General features: G+C 30.1%; 1 protein-coding gene across 1 annotated transcript; it reads right to left on the bottom strand.

Annotated features, from left to right (window-relative positions):
• Positions 1 to 7967: 7967 nt before the first annotated feature.
• Positions 7968 to 19435, bottom strand: LOC145803600 (uncharacterized). Its single transcript, XM_082896914.1, has 10 exons — positions 19071 to 19435; positions 16367 to 16456; positions 11588 to 11611; positions 11429 to 11506; positions 11250 to 11339; positions 10254 to 10432; positions 10066 to 10147; positions 9877 to 9966; positions 9047 to 9330; positions 7968 to 8916 (listed from the first exon to the last, which is right to left on the bottom strand). Exons 1-10 carry the CDS (start codon positions 19179 to 19181, stop codon positions 7968 to 7970), a joined length of 1977 nt encoding a protein of 658 aa, XP_082753040.1. The 5' UTR covers positions 19182 to 19435.
• Between the last annotated feature and the right edge of the window lie 4601 nt (positions 19436 to 24036).

Here is a 24036-nt window from a genome sequence, read left to right as displayed (position 1 = left end):
ATATGAAAAAAAGATAGTGAAATTTCATTGTACAAGATAAAGTTCACACTATAAATTTTACAGTTCGAGCTAACCTTAACTTATGAAGTTTTACTACCACCTTTACAAATTATATATAATGTCCAAAAACACATTAAGGCCTCGTTTAGAGAGTAACTATTTTAGTTAAAAAATTAAAAAGTCACTATAAGTTGTTATATCGCTCTCTTTACTTTTTTACAATCTTTTCGTAAAAAATCAAAACTTATAAAAATATTTTGTTCTCAAACGAGGCCTAAGTAAAAATAAATAAATAAATCAATCTAAACAAGTAAACGTGCACATATTTATGGTCAATTGAAGTTTCAAAACCACAAATTACTCTATTAACAAAACATTCATCCACCATCACCATCACTAATGGAAATTAATAGAGATTTATTCTAACGGTCCATTTTTTATTTCACAGATAACATTACCAAAAACCCTTGTTATATTACAATTTCAGAGATAATAAATAGAAGTTCTAATATATCCCCAAGGATAAATAAGTGAAGATTCTCCCATTTGTATACGTAATGAATGCAACATGTGAAATAATTAAATAAATTGTCCGTAAGATTACATCATTACAAAAAAGAAAAACGGTTCAACCCTTTTACAACAACGGCATTCCGCTAGTAAATGTAAGGCCTCGTGGCCAACAAATAAAAAAGATCATCGATTTAGAAAACATTTCTTGTAATTTACCTGAAAAGAGATTAGCAACTTGGAATGAATATAAAGTCCAGTAGGGATCCCAACAAGATCCTAAACAATAACAACTTACAGATAGCTATGATTAGGAATGCTCCAACTTATACTATGTAAATAATATGATAGTTTGTACTAAAGTATATTTACATAAGTATACTTTTCTCAAAATCATCCAATTCATTCAACAATTCAGATAGTTTACATTTCTTTCTTGTTTTCCATTTCAATAATATCACATAACAACTATTTTGTTTTTGAAATACATTAACACAAGTTTCAATTTCCTATTTTTACTTATAAACTCAATACGTACCCTATATCTATTTCCAACATGTTCATCACCTTTCCGGGCCTTAAGTCCAAAGTTAAAAAGATGCTTTCAACAATTTATTTGATACACTCACATGTATACATAATATCCAATACAAAAAATGAAAACAACAAATGCCTAACAAGTGTTTACTCAATATATAAGACAACTCAGGCTTCCTAAACCATAACCATCGCATCACATGATATATCTAGATACACTAAGACAATAATAATAAACAAAACTCTGTTTTACCTGCCTTAAGCACAGTAAGCTAAGGATACATCTTTCCATAACACAAGCCAATGTACCAGTCACTAGCTGGAAGAGAATGAAACCTCTGCCAATTTACCAGACACCTGTTGGAAGGTAATGGTACCTTTACCAATTTACCAGACACCAGTTAGAAGGAAATGGTACCTCTATCCATTACTCCAGGCGCTAGCTGGAAAGTACTAGTACATCTTATTCTAAGCGTAAACAATTTCTTCATGCGCTAACTGGAAGATAATGATACCTCTTATTCTCAACGCACATATATTTCCAATCATCATAATATACCACAAGCATAAATAATCTGAGTGTACTACATACACATAATCTTTTCAACATCACAATGTCATCCTCCACCAATGACCAAGGAACAAAACTTTAAACATATGTATTAAATACACGTAATATGATAATCCGATTCTCACGAGATCTTAAGTCCAACAACAAACATAATAATAATATTTAAAGATTTCCAAATCCAACCTCAAGTTCATTCTCAATTTACGAAAGGTTATAATTTCATTTTCTTTCCAAAACCAATTTGTACATTTCATTACAATCCGCATCCACGATGTCAATGCCACAACCCTATTTTTTATCAACATAATTAATCCCATTTAGTCCCATCTCGTCTCACCATCATGGTTAACTCTTCAATTTAACAATTTACACACTTTACACAAGCCATAGCAACTAAGACACAATCATTGTTCAATTTTATCCCTTTCCAATTCATTGAACTAACAATATTAAATTAGGGGTTTTTTTTCCTTTCTTCAACATAAACACATAAAACTATTCTCCAATTAACCAAAACCACTACCAATTAACAATTAGAAACCCCACATTATCAAACCCTAGATCTCTCTTACATGCTTTTTGAAAATTCATAATAACCACATTTTTTGTGCAATAAAATCCACCACATATCTATCTATAGATGGAGTATTGAAAATGAACAAAGAAATCCCTACCTTTTAAACCAAAGAGAAGATGATCCAAAAATCACTAGCAACGAAACAAAGATCCGTTCAGATTAAAAGAAAGCCATCACTGAGCTTTACGTTTTTCTCTAAAGAACTAGTGTGCGAAAACCAATAGATTGAGAGTACTTAGAGTTAGATGGTAAAAACTTAGAAAGAGTGTGTGTGTGGATCTAGGGTTTTGAAATGTTTAGAGAGAGAATGAGATAAAAAAGTGGCTCAAAATGGCTCTCTCTCAGACTGATATACGCATAAGCCGCTCGAGCGACCAAAACCATCGCTCGAGCGCACAATGACCTCCTCCCAAAAGTTCAGACGCAAAAGACCGCTTGAGCGCAAGAAGTATCGCTCAAGCAAAAACAACACTGGATCTAGGGTTTTGAATGTTTAGAGAAAGAATGAGATGGAAAAGTGACTCAGAATGGCTCTCTCTTAAACTAATATACGCACAAGCCGCTCGAGCGACCAAAACCATCGTTCAAGCGCACAATGACCTTCTCCCAAAAGTTCAGACTTGCAAAAGACCGCTCGAGCGCAAGAAGTATTGCTCAGGCGAAAATAACACATATCTAATAGTTTTGTAGCCTATAAAAGACCGCTTGAGTATAAAAAAAAAAACGCTCGAGCGAACAGACAAAAATCTAAACAACAACCCATTAAAAAACTAACTTACAAACCTATTTCAAACGCAATCAAAACTCTCAATTGCCAAACTCACAAGCAACAAGATGTTAATGAGATGAACAACAGTTAAATACATGAGTTTTCGGATTCAAAAGCAAATAAATAAGTCGGGTTTAAACCATAATCGTTATATTTGTCAAAACAATGAAATGCTCGAAATTTCTCTACTGAACTAATAAACAAAAACATTTCACTTCTAAGTAAAAAAGTGAAATTTTACTATGTGATTGTAAATGTTAAATAGTGAAATTCCAACACTCGCTGCCACTCTTACTGTCACTAGTGAATTTTTTTAGTAAAGCAATGAAATTTCACTATTCGTGTAATAGCCAAAAAAAAAAAAAAAAAAAAACAGTAAAATTTTACTGTCTGAACATAAACCATAAAGAAATAATATATTAAAAATACCAACACTGCCGTTACCCAAAAGCAAACATGAACACAGAACAAAAATAGAGAGACAAAAACAGGAAAAGAAATCATAAACAACCAAACCAATAAGTTGAATCCAACGGTGAAACTGACTTATATATTAATTAAATAAAGAATAATTAGGTACGGAAAAATCTTAAGAAATCAATGTGCGGCAGATTCATTTTAAATAGGATAAATTATATTCACTTTTTTTTGAAGTTAAAAAAATATAATAAATTTTATAATTTTAATATAATTATATTAAATTTTCTTGTAATTTTAAGTTATATAACATTTAGATTCTTTTTTATCAATAATTTTTTAATTATATAGATGAAAAATGATACTGTCACATCTTTTAAAATATATATATACTAGCGTATGCCCGTGCCTAAAGGCACAGTGTAAATAATTTTAAAATTAAAATACAGTTATAATTTATACGTATTATGTTGAAATTTATACAGTTTATGTCATTTTTTGATAAAGATACTGAAAAAATATATTGAAATATTTTGCTTGTATTACACGCTCTACAAAAATCAAATAAAATGACAACTCTCCCTAATCTTAATGCAAATTAAGAAACAAACATTTAAGATTTAAAGTTATATTGCATATCAAAATATAAAAGGCAGTAAAAAAAAGTGTAAACACTGAACAAAAAATAGAAATAAAGTTATACTGTCATACACCAAAAGAGTAGGTTAAAACTTTACAAAAAGTGGATTAAAGCTTTACAAAAGATGTGTCACTAACATGTCATACACAAAAAATTATATTGTCATACACCAAAAATATGTATGCTTTACAAAAGATGTGTCAATAACATGTCTTCAAATATGCGTTTGCCCAAACTTCCTCCTCATTACTTTCCAAAAAGTCTTTGTATCAACTTTTATGTATCCCCAATGAGGAATATGCACAACAATCTGGTAATTTGTGGAAACAAAAAAAATATAGATTAGTACATGTGTTGGAAATATACATGTCAAAATATTTTCAGATTGAAATTACCTTATTACATCCCCATCGAAGCAAGGTAGTCGTATTTCTCCTTTTAAGCTCCATAGATTTTTCGGTCCAATCCTACAAAAGTCCAAATTTCAAATTATTATTAAATTGAATTTTTTTAAAAAGTTATATAATCAACAGAAATAAATCTACGTGGTTACCTTCTAATAAAACGTCATTTAATCTGCATAGAGTACTACAGCAACACTTCAGGATAAACAATATTTGTAGTAGAATCCAAATTATCTTTAGGAGGGAGAATATTTATACGATCAAATGATGTACATCTAGACAATGCCACATATAATTGCCCATGGCTAAACACTGGTATACGCAAATCAACCCCAACAAATTTCACAGATTGTCCTTGAGATTTATTAATGGTCAAGGCATATGCCAATCGGACTGGAAATTGACGTCTTGTCATTTGGAAAGGCATTTCTGAAGAAGATGGTGTCAAAGATATCCTTGGTATGAATGCCAAATTGCCAAACTTTTCTCCAGTTAAAATTTGAGCTTCAATTATGCGAGTGCCGCACCTAGTAACCATCAATCTTGTACCATTACATAGTCCATCTTTCGGTGCAATGTTTCTCAACAATATTATAGGACAACCCACTTTCAACTCTAACTTAAAAGTTGGCAACCCAGGAGGATCCAATGAATTTAAATATTCATTAGGATATCTATTTGTAATGGTAGGATCAATTTCATTATCTTCAGACATTTTATCTGCTGCAAGATAAGTATATAATCTCCCTGGAAAGATATTCAACGCAGTAGTATTAATGTCACTGACATCATCGTTACGCGCAGATAGAATTGTGCGTTCAGTTAAAAATGTTGGGGTTGACGTCTCTATCATATTCAATTGTGGATAAACTGTAGAGAGTAATTCATTCAAATCTTGACATTTGTGTATTGTTGATGGAAGGTTAACGATTTCTTGAGGATTGGTCCCAATCTAAAAAAAAGTGAAATCAATAAAAGAGTAAGTGTAAACACAATTTATTAATTTAAAATCTATATAATACAGGTTAAAGTAGTGTTACCTCCATCAAGAAATTTGCAAAATTAGCATTTTCATGGCCTTCATGATTCAAGCGCATATTCAAATCCAAAGTCAAGATATATATATGCTTCCATAGAACAGAGTGTCTTAATGATGCATTCACAATTTGCTCACGAACTCCTTTGGGTATAACTGGTAAGATTTGTCGAAAGTCTCCTCCAAGAACAACAGTAATACCCCCAAATGGCTTTTCACTATCACAAATGTCCCTCAATGTACGATCAACTGCCTCAACACAATGTCTATGTTGCATAGGAATTTCATCCCAAATTATGAGTTTTGTTTCTCTAAATAACTCAGCTTGTAATGATTGTTTGCTAAACCCACAAAGTGAATTTTCCAAGACATCTAACGGAATGGAAAATGTTGAATGTGCAGTGCGACCTCCTACCAGTAACAGTGATGCAATTCCAGACGAAGCCACAGTAACAACGATATGCCCAAGGCTACGACATTTTAATGCAATCGTATTGTATAGAAATGTTTTCCCTGTTCCTGCACCCCCATTCAGAAAGAAAACAGTTCCTTTATTTTGAAAAACTGAAGAAGTGATTATATTATAAGCATTCCGCTGTCCATTATTGAGACAATCAATAGTAATTTGTGGATCTGCATGTTCTGCCTCACTCTGCAGTTGTTGATGTTCAACTATTAATCGATTACCAACTACTGCACTCTAATTTGCAGTAGGTTGTGGCATGGGTGGGAAGTCAATTAAACTTTTGCCTGATTCATGAAGCATTTGATTCAAAAGATGGAGACCATAATCTTCAATTTGAGCCTCAGTTGGTTTAGAAATGACAAACAATGTACAAATCTTATGTGCAAGATCATCACATATATGCGTTGAAAATTGATTCCATAATGCATATGGATTTAGTGGAGAGCACTGGGTGAGAATAATACTAAACAATCTTCTCAATTGATACCCAGTTTTTATGACTACAGCCTCTTTCAAGCATTGTATCCATTCTTCATCATCTTCTAAAAGCCCCCTTGCAATACATGCTAATTTAAATGTATCATGCACAACATTATCGACTGTGCGTAAAGACTGAAACGACTTTGGTCCTTTGACAACGGTTAGTAACAAACGTAGATAAAATCTTTCACCACAATTAGGGCTAGCAAAGTACATTCTACCAATTGCATATCCCCTTTCTCTTGATTTCCATCTCTTTTCTGACTTGAGCCAGACAAAATGTTGTGGAAATTCTTGATAAGTGAATGGACATTCATCTTCACTGGCAGCACAATATGCAAAGAAGCCAGTAAGAGTTGACATTTGTTGACCAGCTCTAGATTGAATCGTTTGTAATGACTCTTCTGGGTTAAAAACAACACGATGCATTCCAGGTAAATGAAGTGCCAATCGTACAACTGTTGGCATCTCTGCATGCAAAGGATGACCAAATATTCGCCAAGCAGCTTCTGGAGGTCCAATATACCTTGCATCGAGATATTGTTGAATCTCATTTATCATTCCTAACACCATCGTTGTACGATCATAACCCTTATAAATGTACTTATGTATATACTTGACACATCTCATTCCGGCACAAACTTCCACATTTATATGACAGTTGAAAAGTTTTGAAAGATATGCATTGTATGGTACGACATCCCTGTTATCAACTTCTTGCCCTCTTACAGTATGTACTTGACCATTATTGCGACGACGATAGATAGGGTATCCATCTTGATCCATAGTTGTTGTTTCTGTGAAAGCTCGAGGGTATCTCTTAGTGCATCTACCATTTTCCATACATGGTGCTTGCGGATTTCGAGCACCACATGGTCCATGTACCATACAACATTTGATAGTTTCAAAAAGCATTGGGTTGTCTTTTGGGTCTGGAAATTCTGCACACACCAATTTGTCTACTTGAGCACATGTCCGAATTTTGTCTGGGCCCTTGAGAAATAAAAGTGCATGCATATGAGGGAGGCCTCGTTTTTGAAATTCAATTGTAAAAACATGTGCAACTTTATTTCCAAACACTTTATTTGTTTCTATCTCCTTCATCAAACATTTTCTCTTCAACTCAAAAACACGGGCAATTAAATCAGGACGATCAATAGGTTTTTGATATGGTAATAATGCTGAAGTAATTTCTGGCCAATTGGGATTTGCAGTCATGGTAAGAAAAATATCTGGGTGTTGGTTGTATCGTGTGATAGCCATTGAATCTTGAAAGATTTCAAACATATGTCTAGGACTACCAGTAAATGAAGATGGCAAAACAAACCTTTGACCAATTTGTCCAGGTCGCACATAATCTGGATCCATATCTGACAACTCTTGGTAAAGCTCAGCCCGAAGTTTCCCTTGATTAAGCTTGTAGTATGTCAATCGATTTTGCTCAGTTGCAGCCCAAGCATCTACCAAAAACTCTTGAAATAGTTTCCCACCTCTCAAAATTGTTGAATACTCTGTGGGTCGTTCAAACAAACGATAACTATAAAAATTCATTTGAGTAAGTCAATCAATTGAAGGTCGATCATACTGAACATTCCACAATTTCAACTCAGGTTCCCATCCAAGCTCACCATATGGAAATAATAGAACATAATGTAATGGCAAGTATGCTGGGTGACATTCATTAATTTGCATCAACTCATTATTTCCTCGGAAATGTAAAATAATATCTCTCATTCCATTTACCTCTGTTCCATCACCTGGTATTACAATTGCAATCTCATCTGTAGTTGGTAGGTTATACCGACGTCGATCAGTTGTTGAACTGTAATGAAGATGAGCAGGTAGATTGTGTCCTGCCGAGTCTAATTGATGTAAAATGGCATGAGCCTGGCGATATTTATCTACAAATGCATTGACTTGCAACAAACTATCCTGAATAGTTTTGAGAACATCCCTTCTCAAGTTAGGATTTCTACGATTACGAATTTCTAAAGCTGAATAAGGGTCATAGATATACAGCTGAGCATAACTCGCATCCTGCCCTGGTTGTGGTTGTAGTGATCCTGTTCGATGTCGCAATTTCCCATGAATTGTGAATGATGTGGGGCCCCTTCCACTGAGTACTCTAGGATCCAATGTAGCACCAAGACTCGTAAAAGCATTGGCTGCATTGTACACTCGAGTATAACTTCGAAAGGATTTTGATTGATCATTATTCCCATCATACAATGCCTGAAGTGGTGGAGGGGGTGTAATAAGTAAAGGTAGCCTAATCTTCCCTTCCAAACAGCAAGTTCCGAATAAGGGACGCTTTATAGATGATTTTGTCAATTTTTCATCCATCCAATGTAAGGCTGAACAATAAGGACATAATACATCCATCTTGCCAAGATAATGGCGGCAAGAATCTTTGTGTGCCCGGGCGCCAATTGATATACTCGTAGGTAGATCTTCTAATTCATCATCAGTACATAGATCTTGTTGAAGAAATCGATTTATAGGAGTAGACCTACAAATATTTGTGTATAAATAAAATTCTGTAAAACAAAACGATATGAGTAAAAGTATGTATTGAAGATGTGAGGATCTGAAGATGTGCTTGAAGAAATCGATTTATAGGAGTAGACACAGTAATTTACCGATTCCTTTGTGAATTTGAAGATGTGCTTGGCATAGAAAACGAACATGTCTGATGATAGGTAACCATTGTTCGTTTTTGTGCCGACTGAGAATCTTCAGTTATTGTTTCCCACTCCAAGTGAGTGCGATCGCGACGAATTGGTGTTAAAGAACGTTGTCTTATTTGAACACATTCTTCTAATCCCTCTTGCTCTCGTTGCAAGCATTGAAATTCAATTTTTTCACGCTCTCGCCGTGCCCGTTGGGCCAATGCAGCTTTTGATATTATATTATCATTTTGTGCCTAAAAAGAAAATATTTTATCATTGAAGCAAACAATGTGAATATTTTGTGTTTAAAATGAAACTATCTTCTTATTTCTTCCCTTTCTCTTAATTTTGTTTTATATTTTATTTGTTTTATACCTTTAATAGTGTTATCTTTATTTCTTTTTTTCTTATTTCTTCCCTTTCTATCTTCTTATTTCTTCACTTTCCCTTTCCCTTTCTTTGTTTTCTATTTTATATATTAAATAAGAATTAAAAACCTATCTTATTTAGTTTCTCCTTTCCTTATATATTTTTTCTTTATTTCTTCGTTTCTTTTTTCCTATTCTCTTTATATAAGTAGCAACTTATGGATGGTACATTATAAATGCACATGTATCCATGCAAAATAAGAATAAATAAATTTGAAAAATACATACAAATAATAGCAAGTTACAGGAAAAAATATTACAATCATTCTACAAAAACAACATAAAACAATAAATTCATTTTACACACTCATATATTTTAACTATCAAAATTTTGATTAGTTTTGCATCATATTTTTAAAAAAGAATATATACCACTTGACATGCATTTGTCATTCTCTTGCCGGAAGGAGCCATCTTTTCTTTTCCTTTAGACATTGGGTTGACCTTTTCTTTATCTTTTGCCTAACAAATATAAATAAAATATTGAAAAGATTAAAAAAAATCTTATATAATCTTATATAAATAAAATACATACAATGTTTGACTTGATTTTGTACTTACCGCACGAACACGGATAGCATTAAGGTCGTGCTCATCACGGATGACCACACCAACATTTCTACATGGAGTTGTAGGAGGAGGCCTACAGAAATAGATTGTGAACAAATTAAAATCTATATAATAAAGTGGTAATAGTAAGAGTAAAAAATTCAAAATTGTCTTGGGTAAAAGATTCTTTTTCTTTTTACCAATTTGGTGTTAAAGAAGGTTGTCTTGGGTTAATACATTCCTTCGATCTTTCTCTTTCTCGTTCTCGTCGCAAGCGTTGTCCCAATTGGTATGCAGAACATGGCTTTTGATTTTTTTCACGTTCTCGCCGTGCACGTTGGGCCAATGTAGCTTTTGATAACACATTCTCATTGTGTGCCTAAAATGAGAATATTATATAAGAATGTGCATAAAATGTGAAGATTAACTAACTTGCTTCCCTTTCATCATGTAATTTTTCTTCCTTTTAACTAACTTTTCCTCTTCACTCGGTTAAGTTGTTAGTCATATAAGAACCAATGCATGTATTTATGAAATTTAAAAAGGAAGGGAAAAATAATTTGAAAACACAAAACTGCAAACTCACTATGCACGCACTTATTGATTTTAAGACACTACCCATCTCTTTACAAAATGTACGTTGAAAAGGTAAATATTAAATCATTGGGTACGTAAAATGTGAATATTAGCATGTAATGTCTTGTACTTTCCTTTTCTCTCTTCTTGTTGTTTCTGTTGTATTAAAATGCATTTTTGTCTTTTTCTTCTTTCCTTAAGAACTTCTTATAAGAAAAATAAAAATTAAAAAAAAATTATATTATGTAGTTTCCTTTTCATCACATAATTGTTCTTTCTTCTTATTTTCCTTTTTCGTTTTCTTGTATTTTATTTTTATTATGCTATGTTGTAGATGCAACATATTGTCTCAATGCAACATATTTTTATCATACAAATAGACAAACATATTAAAAATTCAAATTAATGTTTATACAAATGCATTAGCATGTTGTACAAATGCTTACTTTAACATGCTTCAGAAAAACATTTCATATTCAATAAAAAGAATTGAATAAATTTTTGAAAAAGAAACTTTTGAAAAATGTACATAAAAAATAGTATATGACACTATGCAATTCCTAAAAAAATTTATATAATATTCGAAAAAGAAACTTTTAAAAATTGTTGAGAAACCATACCATGGGAATAGCATTTTCCTTTCCTTTGCCATAAGGAATAGCTTTTTTTGTTTCCTTTGATATTGCCTTATCTTTTTCCTTTGCCTTTGCCTGTAAAAAATAAGTAGAATATATTTATAAATTATTTTTAAAATGATAAGAAAATACATGTCCAATGTTGAAGCGACTTTTAGGCTTACCTCATGAATGCGAATAGTATTAAGGTCACGCTCATCGCGAATAACAACATTAACATTTCTTTCTTGAAGAAATCGAACCTATACATACAAAAATTTTAGAATGATAAATAAAACTTTATACACATAAATAAGAAAATTAGTAAGGGGAGGTGATATTACGGTTCGGTGTAAGTCCCCATCCACCTATAAAGTATGAGGAAAAAAAATAATTAGAATAGTGATATTGTCCATAACTGTTGTACTTAAATTTATAAGAGAGGTACTTAAATTTATATGAAGAGAAAAAAGAAGAAAAAAAACTTACTTGACCAAAAATAGTGATATTGTTCATAACTGTTGTACTTCAGCCTAAAAATGTTTGGTTATATAATTTTAGACACAAAGAAACAAAAAAATAGCAATAATAAAATTAGCAATTAGCAAAAAATTGGAAATGAAATGTTATTTAAATAAAATTCAAATAACATTTAAAATGAAATGTTATTTAAAATTCGAATAATAAAATTCAAAATTTTATTTAAATAAATAACTACCAGGAATAGAAAATACTTAACGGGTTACAATCAAGAGGAAAAGAAATAAATAAAAATATAAACTTCTAAGAAAAAGAAAAAGGTCAACAGATATCAGAGGCACGTGCCTTCTCTGTTTAGAATGGTACAATTTTTTTTTTTAATTTTTTATAACAAAATGTTAAATACATTTTATTGGATTAAGTTAAATACTCGGTGAATTTGATTAAAAACAAAACGGATTATGTTAAATACTTGCGTTAAGTTAAATACTTGTAAGTTTAATACATTTTTTTTCATGAAGACAACTAAAGTAATACGCACACATACAAGGATTGACCAGAATTTTTAAAATACAACATAGAATATTATATTCCCTTTAAAAATAAAAATAAATAAACTCTCTTCCCATATTACGCATAAATGTTAAAATGCCAAGTCTTTCATATTTTTCTTTTAATTAGGAACTGTTGATATTCACAAAATAATTAAATGAAAAATATTTATCATCTGTACATTAGAATCACACAGCAAATAAATATTACATTTGAATGTTAAATAAATTTTTCTGAGTGTTAGTTTAATTTTTTTGTTGCAGGAAGATCAACTAAATAAATCACCCTTACTTTCTTTTTAAATAGCTCCAAACAAACAGTCCCTTCCCTCTCCCACTCTGTCTCTCTACATTCTTTGCGAAACCCATAATCAAACTCACATTTTCTGAGTCAACCCAGCATTTAGAATAGATGTTTTTTAACAATCACATTAAAATTAAAATGATAAATTAAAACTCGAGCACAATAATTGTCCGAATTTGAACTTTTCTCTTTCTTAACTGACTTCAATTTTATAGAGATGAAATTAAAACCAAAATTAAAACCCATTATAATCATAAATATTTTGAAGTTCACCATTTATGATTTGGAAAGTCCAAACATAAATTTATGCCAAAAAAAAAATTCACCACATAAGAAAGCCATTTTATAAGCAATAATGAATAATTATTTCATCAAGCAACTAAAGTAATACACACATATGCATTGACCTAAATTTTTGAAATGCAACATATAATATTATACTCCCTTAAAAATGTGAAAAAAAAGGAACATAAATCTCTTGCCATATTACACATAAATGTTAAAATGCCAAGTCTTTCAAAAAAAAAAATTAAATGAAAAAAAAACAATCACTTTCTTTTTAGAATCACACAACAAATATATTATATTTGAATGGTACAATTTTTATTTTTATTTTTTTATAATAAAATGTTGAATACATTTTTGTGGGTTAAGTTAAATACTTGGTGAATTTGATTCAAAGCAAAACAAATAATGTTAAATACTTGTGTTAAGTTAAATACTTGTAAGTTTAATACATTTTTTTTCATAAAGACAACTAAAGTAATATACACATATATACATTCAACAGATTTTTTTGAAATACAACATAGAATACTATACTCTTTTAAAAAGGTGCCAAAAAAAGAAAAAAGAAAACATAAACTCTCTTGCCATATTACACATAAATGTTAAAATGCCAAGTCTTTGAAATTTTTCTTTTAATTAGGAGCTCTAGATATTAAAAAAAATTATGAAAAATATTTATCATCCTTTAAAAAGGTGCCAATATTTATTATCTTGCATACATGTGTGACCCACTAAATCATGGTTGATTGCATCTATTTTTGAAAAATAAAATTGAGCATGTGGAGTTCTTCAACTGAGCATTCCAGTGATTAGTGATGTGGTTGATGGTTTAGTAAGTTATATAGAAATGAATAATGCCTTTTTGTCAAACAATCCTATGGGCGCCTAAGCCTAGGTTTTTATTTTGGAAGGAATAAATAAATAAAAGGGAGAATAGAAGCCCATATTACATCAAAAGATATCATCACATAACTAAGTAAAGGAGTCAGGACAACCAAACCATGATGGTTACGATTAGTAAATTACTTAACTTACTCTCTCTCTCTCTCTCTCTCTATGTTCATCAAATTTGAGTAAAAATTTGATTAAAAGTTTGATCTGATACGAATACTCCAATCGTTGCTCTCATGGTCTTCTTCAAATCTTTTCAAAAAAATTCCAAACTTATCCTAAAAACCATCTCCTATCTATACTATTTTTTATGAAAGAAAACCATCTCCTATCCATACTCTATTTTAAAATTTTATCACAAAAGATTAAAAGTATTATTATTGGAGATTTGGTAAAAAATTTTGTTCATCCTTGATTTAGTGAAAATTTTGGATCTATTACGTTTTTCTTGTGTATAATAGCCAAATAATTTTGAGACCAACCTTATGTGTAAGGACCAAATTTGTGCTTAATAGTTCAAATAATTGACAGTAATTCTTTGATGAAAAAATAATTTCTGCTTAATGTTTTTTTTGATTAAAAAAATTGGCAATAATTCTAATTAAAAATGTTTAATAGTTCTGAGAGAAATTTGGTGATGAGAGACATTTCCTCAATGTTTAATAGTTCTGAGAGAAATTTGGTTCACAATAATTCTGGTTAATGTTTAATCAAAATTGATAGAAATTTGGTTGACATGATGTTTTTTAAATAATTGACAAACCAACTATTATACACAGTTGACAGTAAACACAATGTGTATAACCTTATTTTTTTTTTTTAATAGCAAACCAATTTCTGTTTAATGTTTTTTTTTATTAAAAAAATTGACAATAATTATGATTAAAAATTGACAGAAATTTGGTGATGAGAGACACATTTCCTCAATGTTTAATAGTTATGACAGAAGGCACTATGTTTAATCAAAATCGACAGAAGGCACGATGTAAATAATTTTAAGATTAAAAATATATTTTTTTTTTTTCTTAAATAACTTGTAACATTTTTGCTTGTATTACATGATCTACAAAACTCAAATAAGTAACAACTCTCCCTAATGTTAATGCAAATTAAGAAATAAACATATAAGATTTTTAATGTTCACCAATACTGCAAATCAAAATATAAGAGCAAGTAAAAAACAAATTGTAAACCCTGACAGAATAATTTCTTAGTCGATGATTAAGTAAACCCTAAAAAAAATTGTAAACACCTAATAATTTCTTTGTTGATGATTAAGTAAACAAACAAACCAAATTTTTTAAAATTGAATTTATGCACAATTTGTATATACAGAATCTTTTTATATAATTTACCTAATATTAAAAAATCCAAGACACTTAGATTCACAGATTCACATGATTTGTGAAGATCATCTATTTTTTTTGAGAGCACTGAATTTCATTTTAAATAACAAACATAGAAAAATCAAAGCACTCAGTAAAATATATCATCAAGTTTCTTTTGAATATGATATCTCAAACCAATAATTTTGAGTCATAAAAAAATCATCTCTAAAGCCAAAAGGGGGCTTGGATTCTCCACAACTTTTTTTTTTTTTTTTTTTTTTCTTTTTGGAGTGTTGAACACATTCAAGAGGCTGAACTAAACCAAGCAAAAGGTCAAACCACTGAACTGAAGTATGCTCTCTCGTGCTGCACATTTTCATTAATTTCCTACCTAATTTTATATACAATTTTTTTAATTTTTTTGTGTAATAAATATAGATATATGAGTGGCATGGTTGTCACAAAAGTTTCATTCAATTTTATTGTTGTGGGATCTTTAGTGTCCAACATTGCAGTGGTGATTTAAAGGGGTAGGCAACTTTTGTACTTATTTAGGATATCAAGTTAAAAAGAATCCCATATAGTGTATGTGTATATATAAGTATTTTGTTTTAGAAAATAAAATAGTAAATTGTATGATTGAATTCAAAATATAAAAATTAAAATAAATTTTAAAAAATAATAAAGTTAATATATTTTCCAAAAAAAGAAATAATAAATCATAATTATTATGTCTTCAAATATGAAAGTTAGTAAATCATAAAATTATGTCTTCAAATAATAAAGTTATGTCTTCAAATAATAAAGTTAATAAATCATAAAATTTAAAAAATGTCTTCAAATATGAAGTAGTTCAATAATTAGAAAAATGTCTTCAATAACATCAAGTAGTTCAATAACATGTCTTCAAATATGTGTCAATAACCTTTTTTGAAACCAATTTTCAAGTGTATAACACCAAGCTAATTTAAAAAATCCATTGAGCAGAATTTTTGGCGGAACCAAAATTTATGATTTTGGTGATAAACAGTTGACAATAAACACATTGAGCAGAATTTGGTGATTTTGGTGATAAGAAATTCTGCTTTGAAAACACATTGTGCAGAATTCTTCTAATTGAGCAGAATTCTTTGAAAACAGAATTCTTTGAAAACAGTGGACAATTAAAATTCTTCTCAGTAAACACATTGAGTAGAATTCTTTGAAAACACAGTTGGCTCAATATCAAAGCAAAACAATAACAAAAGCTGTACCCAAACGTTACCAAAGCAATAAACTAACCGAGCAGCCGAGCTTTTTATTTTTTATGGCTCCAAGTTCCTGATTAACTAACCGAGCAGCCGAGCAAAGTCCTGTTTCAAGTTGAAGTTCCTGATTTCAATTAAAAAATAAGTGATATTGTTGGGTGCAAGGAGATACATGGAGCCATGTGAAACTAAGTGAATAAAATAAATGAACATTCATACTTAAATAAATGAACATTCATACTTATATATATAAATGAACTTTCGCAACCATGTGAAACTAAGTAAATAAAATAAATGAACATTCATACTTAAAATAACATACATTTTTACTCATTAAAAATATTTTATAAGAATTTAATATATTTCTATCATAAATATATTTTACTGAGTAGTCATTAAGTATAAATATTTTACTGAGTAGTCATTGGGTGCAAGGGGAACTTCACTCTGGATGATATATGCTGGTAGTCATTAAGTATAAATATTTTACATTGATGATATATGCTGTTAATGTGAATATTTTACATTGATGATAAGAAAATATATGTGAATATTTTCTTAATCATCAACTAAGAAAATATATGCTGGTATAAATATTTTCTTAAAATGCTATTCTTAATCATCAACTATGTGCCAAATATGTTTTCCAACTCACATTTTTCCAGATGTCATTGTGCCAAATATGTCACATTTTTCAACCTCTAACACCATTCTGCGAGGGGACCATTTTCAAAATAGAAAGTCACAGCGGTAAACATCATCATGTTTTTCAAAATATGTTTTTCAACCTCTAACACCTCTGTTTGAAGTTCTTAATCAACTAAGAAAATATTCTTAATCAATATTTTCTTAATCATAAACTAAAGCATCAGATTAACCAATCTACTATAATCTCAAGTCTGGAGTAAATGAAACGAAATGGTGGAGTCCTATCTTTTAATGATCAAAATATAAAAGTATTTAAATATATTATTGTATCCTATTTTGTATCCTATAATGATCAAAATTTCACCTCTGTTTGTAGAAAATTTTAAAATCTCAAGTATAAATTTTATGATAGGACTGTGCCTGAAGGAGGTTTTCAGGAGGTTCACATGGTTATGGGATACAATTTATAGGATACAATTTTCTATCATACAAAATTCAGAAAATTTTCTATCATACAATTTCACATATCACTTGTGAATTTTACAGGATTGTGCATTGTTGACTGATGGGAGGTTTTCAGGAGGTTCACATGGTTATGTTGTTGGCCACAGGTATGTTAGCTTTTAAGTACCTAGTTTCGCATCTTTTTTAGATCGTAAGATTTTTATTGTTTGTGCTTCTGTGTTTAGATTTTTCTCTCTTATTTTTTGAGTTCTTAAGAATAGTGAATTGTGAAATATTTTCAGGAAGGTGGACCAATCGGTCTCATTGAAAATGGAGATGCCATCACCATAGATATTCGGGAGAGAAGAATGGATGTTACTATTTTTTATCATATTGGGCAGATGTGACCAATCGGTCTCATTGAAAATTCAGAAAATTTTCTATCATACAAAATTCAGAAAATTTTCTATCATACAAAATTCAGAAAATTCTATTCTATTAATGATCATAAATATATTTTATGATAGAAAATTGTATCCTATAAATTTTAAATTGTATCCTAAAAGTATTTAAATACTTTAATGATCAAATTTACTCCAGACTTGAGATTATAGTAGATTGGAGAATTGCAAAAATTGAAGAATTGCTTCTGGAAGAGAAATGAATTAAAATGAATTAAAATACTCCAGCAGTTAAGAACCCATTAAACAAATTCATGGAAGAGAAATTCAGCAGATTCCTCATAAATTTAAGAACCCATTCAGCAGATTCCTCATAAATTTAAGAACCCATTAAATTTAAGAACCCATTAAAATATTGCAGCAGTTAAGAACCCATTAAAATACTCCAGCAGATTCCTCATAAATTTAACATTGATATTTCTAGAGAAATTCATGGAAGAGAAGCTACCATGAAAATGCACAGGAATACATTTATGATCATTAATAGAATAGAATACTCCAGCAGTTATATCAATATAGACAAATATTAAAATTAAAATACTCCAGCAGTTAAGAAATTTTAGATTTCAAGCTCCCTTGAAATCTAGCATATACGCTAGAAATTTTTCCCTTTAAGCTCCCTCAGAACAGAGCTGGAGCATATATCAATATCATCCAGCATATATCAATATCGATATCCCAGACATTATTGCACGTCAGAGGAGCATAAAAAGGCCCTACTAATGTTATTTTTTAAAATATTTTCAGACAATAAAAGGCCCAGAAAAGAGTTACATGGAAACACATTCTGCAGAATTTTCAAAAAAGCAGTGTGGGCCTGACCCATTCTGCAGAATTTTCATAGAAAAAGACTACATCATCCAGTGGATCATCTATATCATTCAAAAGCTGATGAAGGCACACATCTATATCATTCAAAGGCTGATGAAGGCACACATCTATATCATTCAAATCATACAAACCCACCCGTGATCATCTATATCATACAAACCCATTTTCTGAACACAAACTTCTATTATTTCCATTTGTATCACAACACAAACTTCTATTATTTCCTTCTTCTTTTTTCCCCCCGAAGGCAAATGAAACTTCTATTATGAAATGCTATCATCAAATTATGACATAGAATATATACAATATATACAATTTATCATCAAATGCTATAACAATATATACAATACACACCTCACTATCTGCAGCAGTATTGATGACAGAGGGTATGGGAAAAAAATGGTATGGGAAGATCAACTCTGCAGCAGTATTTGATGACTGATGATCGACATACATCTGCTTCATTCACATTATATAAAAAAGTGTAGGAATGGGAAGATCAACTCTGCAGCAGCCAAGCCAAGCTTCACATCTCATCAGAGAGTAGGAATGGGAAGAAGACAGAGGGTATGGGGGAGACAGAGGGTATGGGGGAGACAGAAATGTGTTGGGCGGGAAATGCTTCTCTCCAACCATTGATCTCAACCATTGATATATATTTAGAATTGATCTCAACCATTGGATCAAAATGTATCTCACATACATTTTGATACATTTTTCAAAAAGCTTTGTGCCTTATTATATAGATAAATCATAATTATTATGTCTTCAAATATGAAAGTTAGTAAATCATAAAATTATGTCTTCAAATAATAAAGTTATGTCTTCAAATAATAAAGTTATGTCTTCAAATAATAAAGTTAATAAATCATAAAATTTAAAAAATGTCTTCAAATATGAAGTAGTTCAATAATTAGAAAAATGTCTTCAATAACATCAAGTAGTTCAATAACATGTCTTCAAATATGTGTCAATAACCTTTTTTGAAACCAATTTTCAAGTGTATAACACCAAGCTAATTTAAAAAATCCATTGAGCAGAATTTTTGGCGGAACCAAAATTTATGATTTTGGTGATAAACAGTTGACAATAAACACATTGAGCAGAATTTGGTGATTTTGGTGATAAGAAATTCTGCTTTGAAAACACATTGTGCAGAATTCTTCTAATTGAGCAGAATTCTTTGAAAACAGAATTCTTTGAAAACAGTGGACAATTAAAATTCTTCTCAGTAAACACATTGAGTAGAATTCTTTGAAAACACAGTTGGCTCAATATCAAAGCAAAACAATAACAAAAGCTGTACCCAAACGTTACCAAAGCAATAAACTAACCGAGCAGCCGAGCTTTTTATTTTTTATGGCTCCAAGTTCCTGATTAACTAACCGAGCAGCCGAGCAAAGTCCTGTTTCAAGTTGAAGTTCCTGATTTCAATTAAAAAATAAGTGATATTGTTGGGTGCAAGGAGATACATGGAGCCATGTGAAACTAAGTGAATAAAATAAATGAACATTCATACTTAAATAAATGAACATTCATACTTATATATATAAATGAACTTTCGCAACCATGTGAAACTAAGTAAATAAAATAAATGAACATTCATACTTAAAATAACATACATTTTTACTCATTAAAAATATTTTATAAGAATTTAATATATTTCTATCATAAATATATTTTACTGAGTAGTCATTAAGTATAAATATTTTACTGAGTAGTCATTGGGTGCAAGGGGAACTTCACTCTGGATGATATATGCTGGTAGTCATTAAGTATAAATATTTTACATTGATGATATATGTTGTTAATGTGAATATTTTACATTGATGATAAGAAAATATATGTGAATATTTTCTTAATCATCAACTAAGAAAATATATGCTGGTATAAATATTTTCTTAAAATGCTATTCTTAATCATCAACTATGTGCCAAATATGTTTTCCAACTCACATTTTTCCAGATGTCATTGTGCCAAATATGTCACATTTTTCAACCTCTAACACCATTCTGCGAGGGGACCATTTTCAAAATAGAAAGTCACAGCGGTAAACATCATCATGTTTTTCAAAATATGTTTTTCAACCTCTAACACCTCTGTTTGAAGTTCTTAATCAACTAAGAAAATATTCTTAATCAATATTTTCTTAATCATAAACTAAAGCATCAGATTAACCAATCTACTATAATCTCAAGTCTGGAGTAAATGAAACGAAATGGTGGAGTCCTATCTTTTAATGATCAAAATATAAAAGTATTTAAATATATTATTGTATCCTATTTTGTATCCTATAATGATCAAAATCTCACCTCTGTTTGTAGAAAATTTTAAAATCTCAAGTATAAATTTTATGATAGGACTGTGCCTGAAGGAGGTTTTCAGGAGGTTCACATGGTTATGGGATACAATTTATAGGATACAATTTTCTATCATACAAAATTCAGAAAATTTTCTATCATACAATTTCACATATCACTTGTGAATTTTACAGGATTGTGCATTGTTGACTGATGGGAGGTTTTCAGGAGGTTCACATGGTTATGTTGTTGGCCACAGGTATGTTAGCTTTTAAGTACCTAGTTTCGCATCTTTTTTAGATCGTAAGATTTTTATTGTTTGTGCTTCTGTGTTTAGATTTTTCTCTCTTATTTTTTGAGTTCTTAAGAATAGTGAATTGTGAAATATTTTCAGGAAGGTGGACCAATCGGTCTCATTGAAAATGGAGATGCCATCACCATAGATATTCGGGAGAGAAGAATGGATGTTACTATTTTTTATCATATTGGGCAGATGTGACCAATCGGTCTCATTGAAAATTCAGAAAATTTTCTATCATACAAAATTCAGAAAATTCTATTCTATTAATGATCATAAATATATTTTATGATAGAAAATTGTATCCTATAAATTTTAAATTGTATCCTAAAAGTATTTAAATACTTTAATGATCAAATTTACTCCAGACTTGAGATTATAGTAGATTGGAGAATTGCAAAAATTGAAGAATTGCTTCTGGAAGAGAAATGAATTAAAATGAATTAAAATACTCCAGCAGTTAAGAACCCATTAAACAAATTCATGGAAGAGAAATTCAGCAGATTCCTCATAAATTTAAGAACCCATTCAGCAGATTCCTCATAAATTTAAGAACCCATTAAATTTAAGAACCCATTAAAATATTGCAGCAGTTAAGAACCCATTAAAATACTCCAGCAGATTCCTCATAAATTTAACATTGATATTTCTAGAGAAATTCATGGAAGAGAAGCTACCATGAAAATGCACAGGAATACATTTATGATCATTAATAGAATAGAATACTCCAGCAGTTATATCAATATAGACAAATATTAAAATTAAAATACTCCAGCAGTTAAGAAATTTTAGATTTCAAGCTCCCTTGAAATCTAGCATATACGCTAGAAATTTTTCCCTTTAAGCTCCCTCAGAACAGAGCTGGAGCATATATCAATATCATCCAGCATATATCAATATCGATATCCCAGACATTATTGCACGTCAGAGGAGCATAAAAAGGCCCTACTAATGTTATTTTTTAAAATATTTTCAGACAATAAAAGGCCCAGAAAAGAGTTACATGGAAACACATTCTGCAGAATTTTCAAAAAAGCAGTGTGGGCCTGACCCATTCTGCAGAATTTTCATAGAAAAAGACTACATCATCCAGTGGATCATCTATATCATTCAAAAGCTGATGAAGGCACACATCTATATCATTCAAAGGCTGATGAAGGCACACATCTATATCATTCAAATCATACAAACCCACCCGTGATCATCTATATCATACAAACCCATTTTCTGAACACAAACTTCTATTATTTCCATTTGTATCACAACACAAACTTCTATTATTTCCTTCTTCTTTTTTCCCCCCGAAGGCAAATGAAACTTCTATTATGAAATGCTATCATCAAATTATGACATAGAATATATACAATATATACAATTTATCATCAAATGCTATAACAATATATACAATACACACCTCACTATCTGCAGCAGTATTGATGACAGAGGGTATGGGAAAAAAATGGTATGGGAAGATCAACTCTGCAGCAGTATTTGATGACTGATGATCGACATACATCTGCTTCATTCACATTATATAAAAAAGTGTAGGAATGGGAAGATCAACTCTGCAGCAGCCAAGCCAAGCTTTACATCTCATCAGAGAGTAGGAATGGGAAGAAGACAGAGGGTATGGGGGAGACAGAGGGTATGGGGGAGACAGAAATGTGTTGGGCGGGAAATGCTTCTCTCCAACCATTGATCTCAACCATTGATATATATTTAGAATTGATCTCAACCATTGGATCAAAATGTATCTCACATACATTTTGATACATTTTTCAAAAAGCTTTGTGCCTTATTATATAGATATACACTTTACATTGTTTATTTTTGAGTTTTTTTTATCATTTGTATTAGTTTGGATTTATACTGAAAGAGAGGTCAACGTAATTATGTTAAAATTGTGAAATTTGTTTTATTTTTTCTAATCTTAAGAAAATCACTTTTCAGCTTGCTTGTTTTTATTTTTCAAAAAATACTTTTAAAAAAATTTTACTTTCTTATTTTTCGTATTTTTTTATTTTTACTGAATTTTTTAATATTTTAAACAATTTTTTTACTTTTTAGACACACCTAACATAAATATACCTAAAAAGTAAAAAAATTGTAAAAAAAATATTTTAAAAATTCACTAAATACCAAAAATATTAAAAAAATATAAGAATTCAATACATTTTTTGTATTTTTATGTATATATTAATTTTTTAAAATATTTTTTCACAAATTTTTTACTTTTTAGATACATCTAAGTAAGGTGCATTTAAAAAAATAAAAAAAATATTTAAAATTTTAAAAATATTCACTAAAAACAAAAAAAATACGAAAATCAAAAAAATCAATTTTCAAAAAGCTTGATCTTGAAAACTCAAATCAAGCACACCGAATGTAATTTACCGTTTTAAATGTGAACACATAATACATCAATTAAATCTGAACCATATAATAATTTAAATATTTTTCTATGTATACAAATATACGTGCTATTTTGGGAAGCTAGCAAAAAACTAATTTTTAGCTTTTTTCAGTCAAAAAAATTAGCTTTTTTACCTAAGTCACTATCTAAAAAACTAGGTTTTTTGATTAAAAAAATTAAAAGTCAATTTTTTATCAACTTTCCAAAGTAAACCTACATATACATATGCATTTACTTTTTTTTCTTTTTCTTTTTTTTAAAAAAAAATTCGAAATACTATTAAATTGAAGATATATGCTTCGTTGATAG

The sequence above is a fragment of the Camellia sinensis genome, chromosome 12 (genome assembly GCF_055761805.1).
Source record: "Camellia sinensis isolate YWXY chromosome 12, ASM5576180v1, whole genome shotgun sequence".
Classification (NCBI taxonomy): Eukaryota; Viridiplantae; Streptophyta; class Magnoliopsida; order Ericales; family Theaceae; genus Camellia; species Camellia sinensis.
This window is presented reverse-complemented; position numbering and strand designations above follow the sequence as displayed.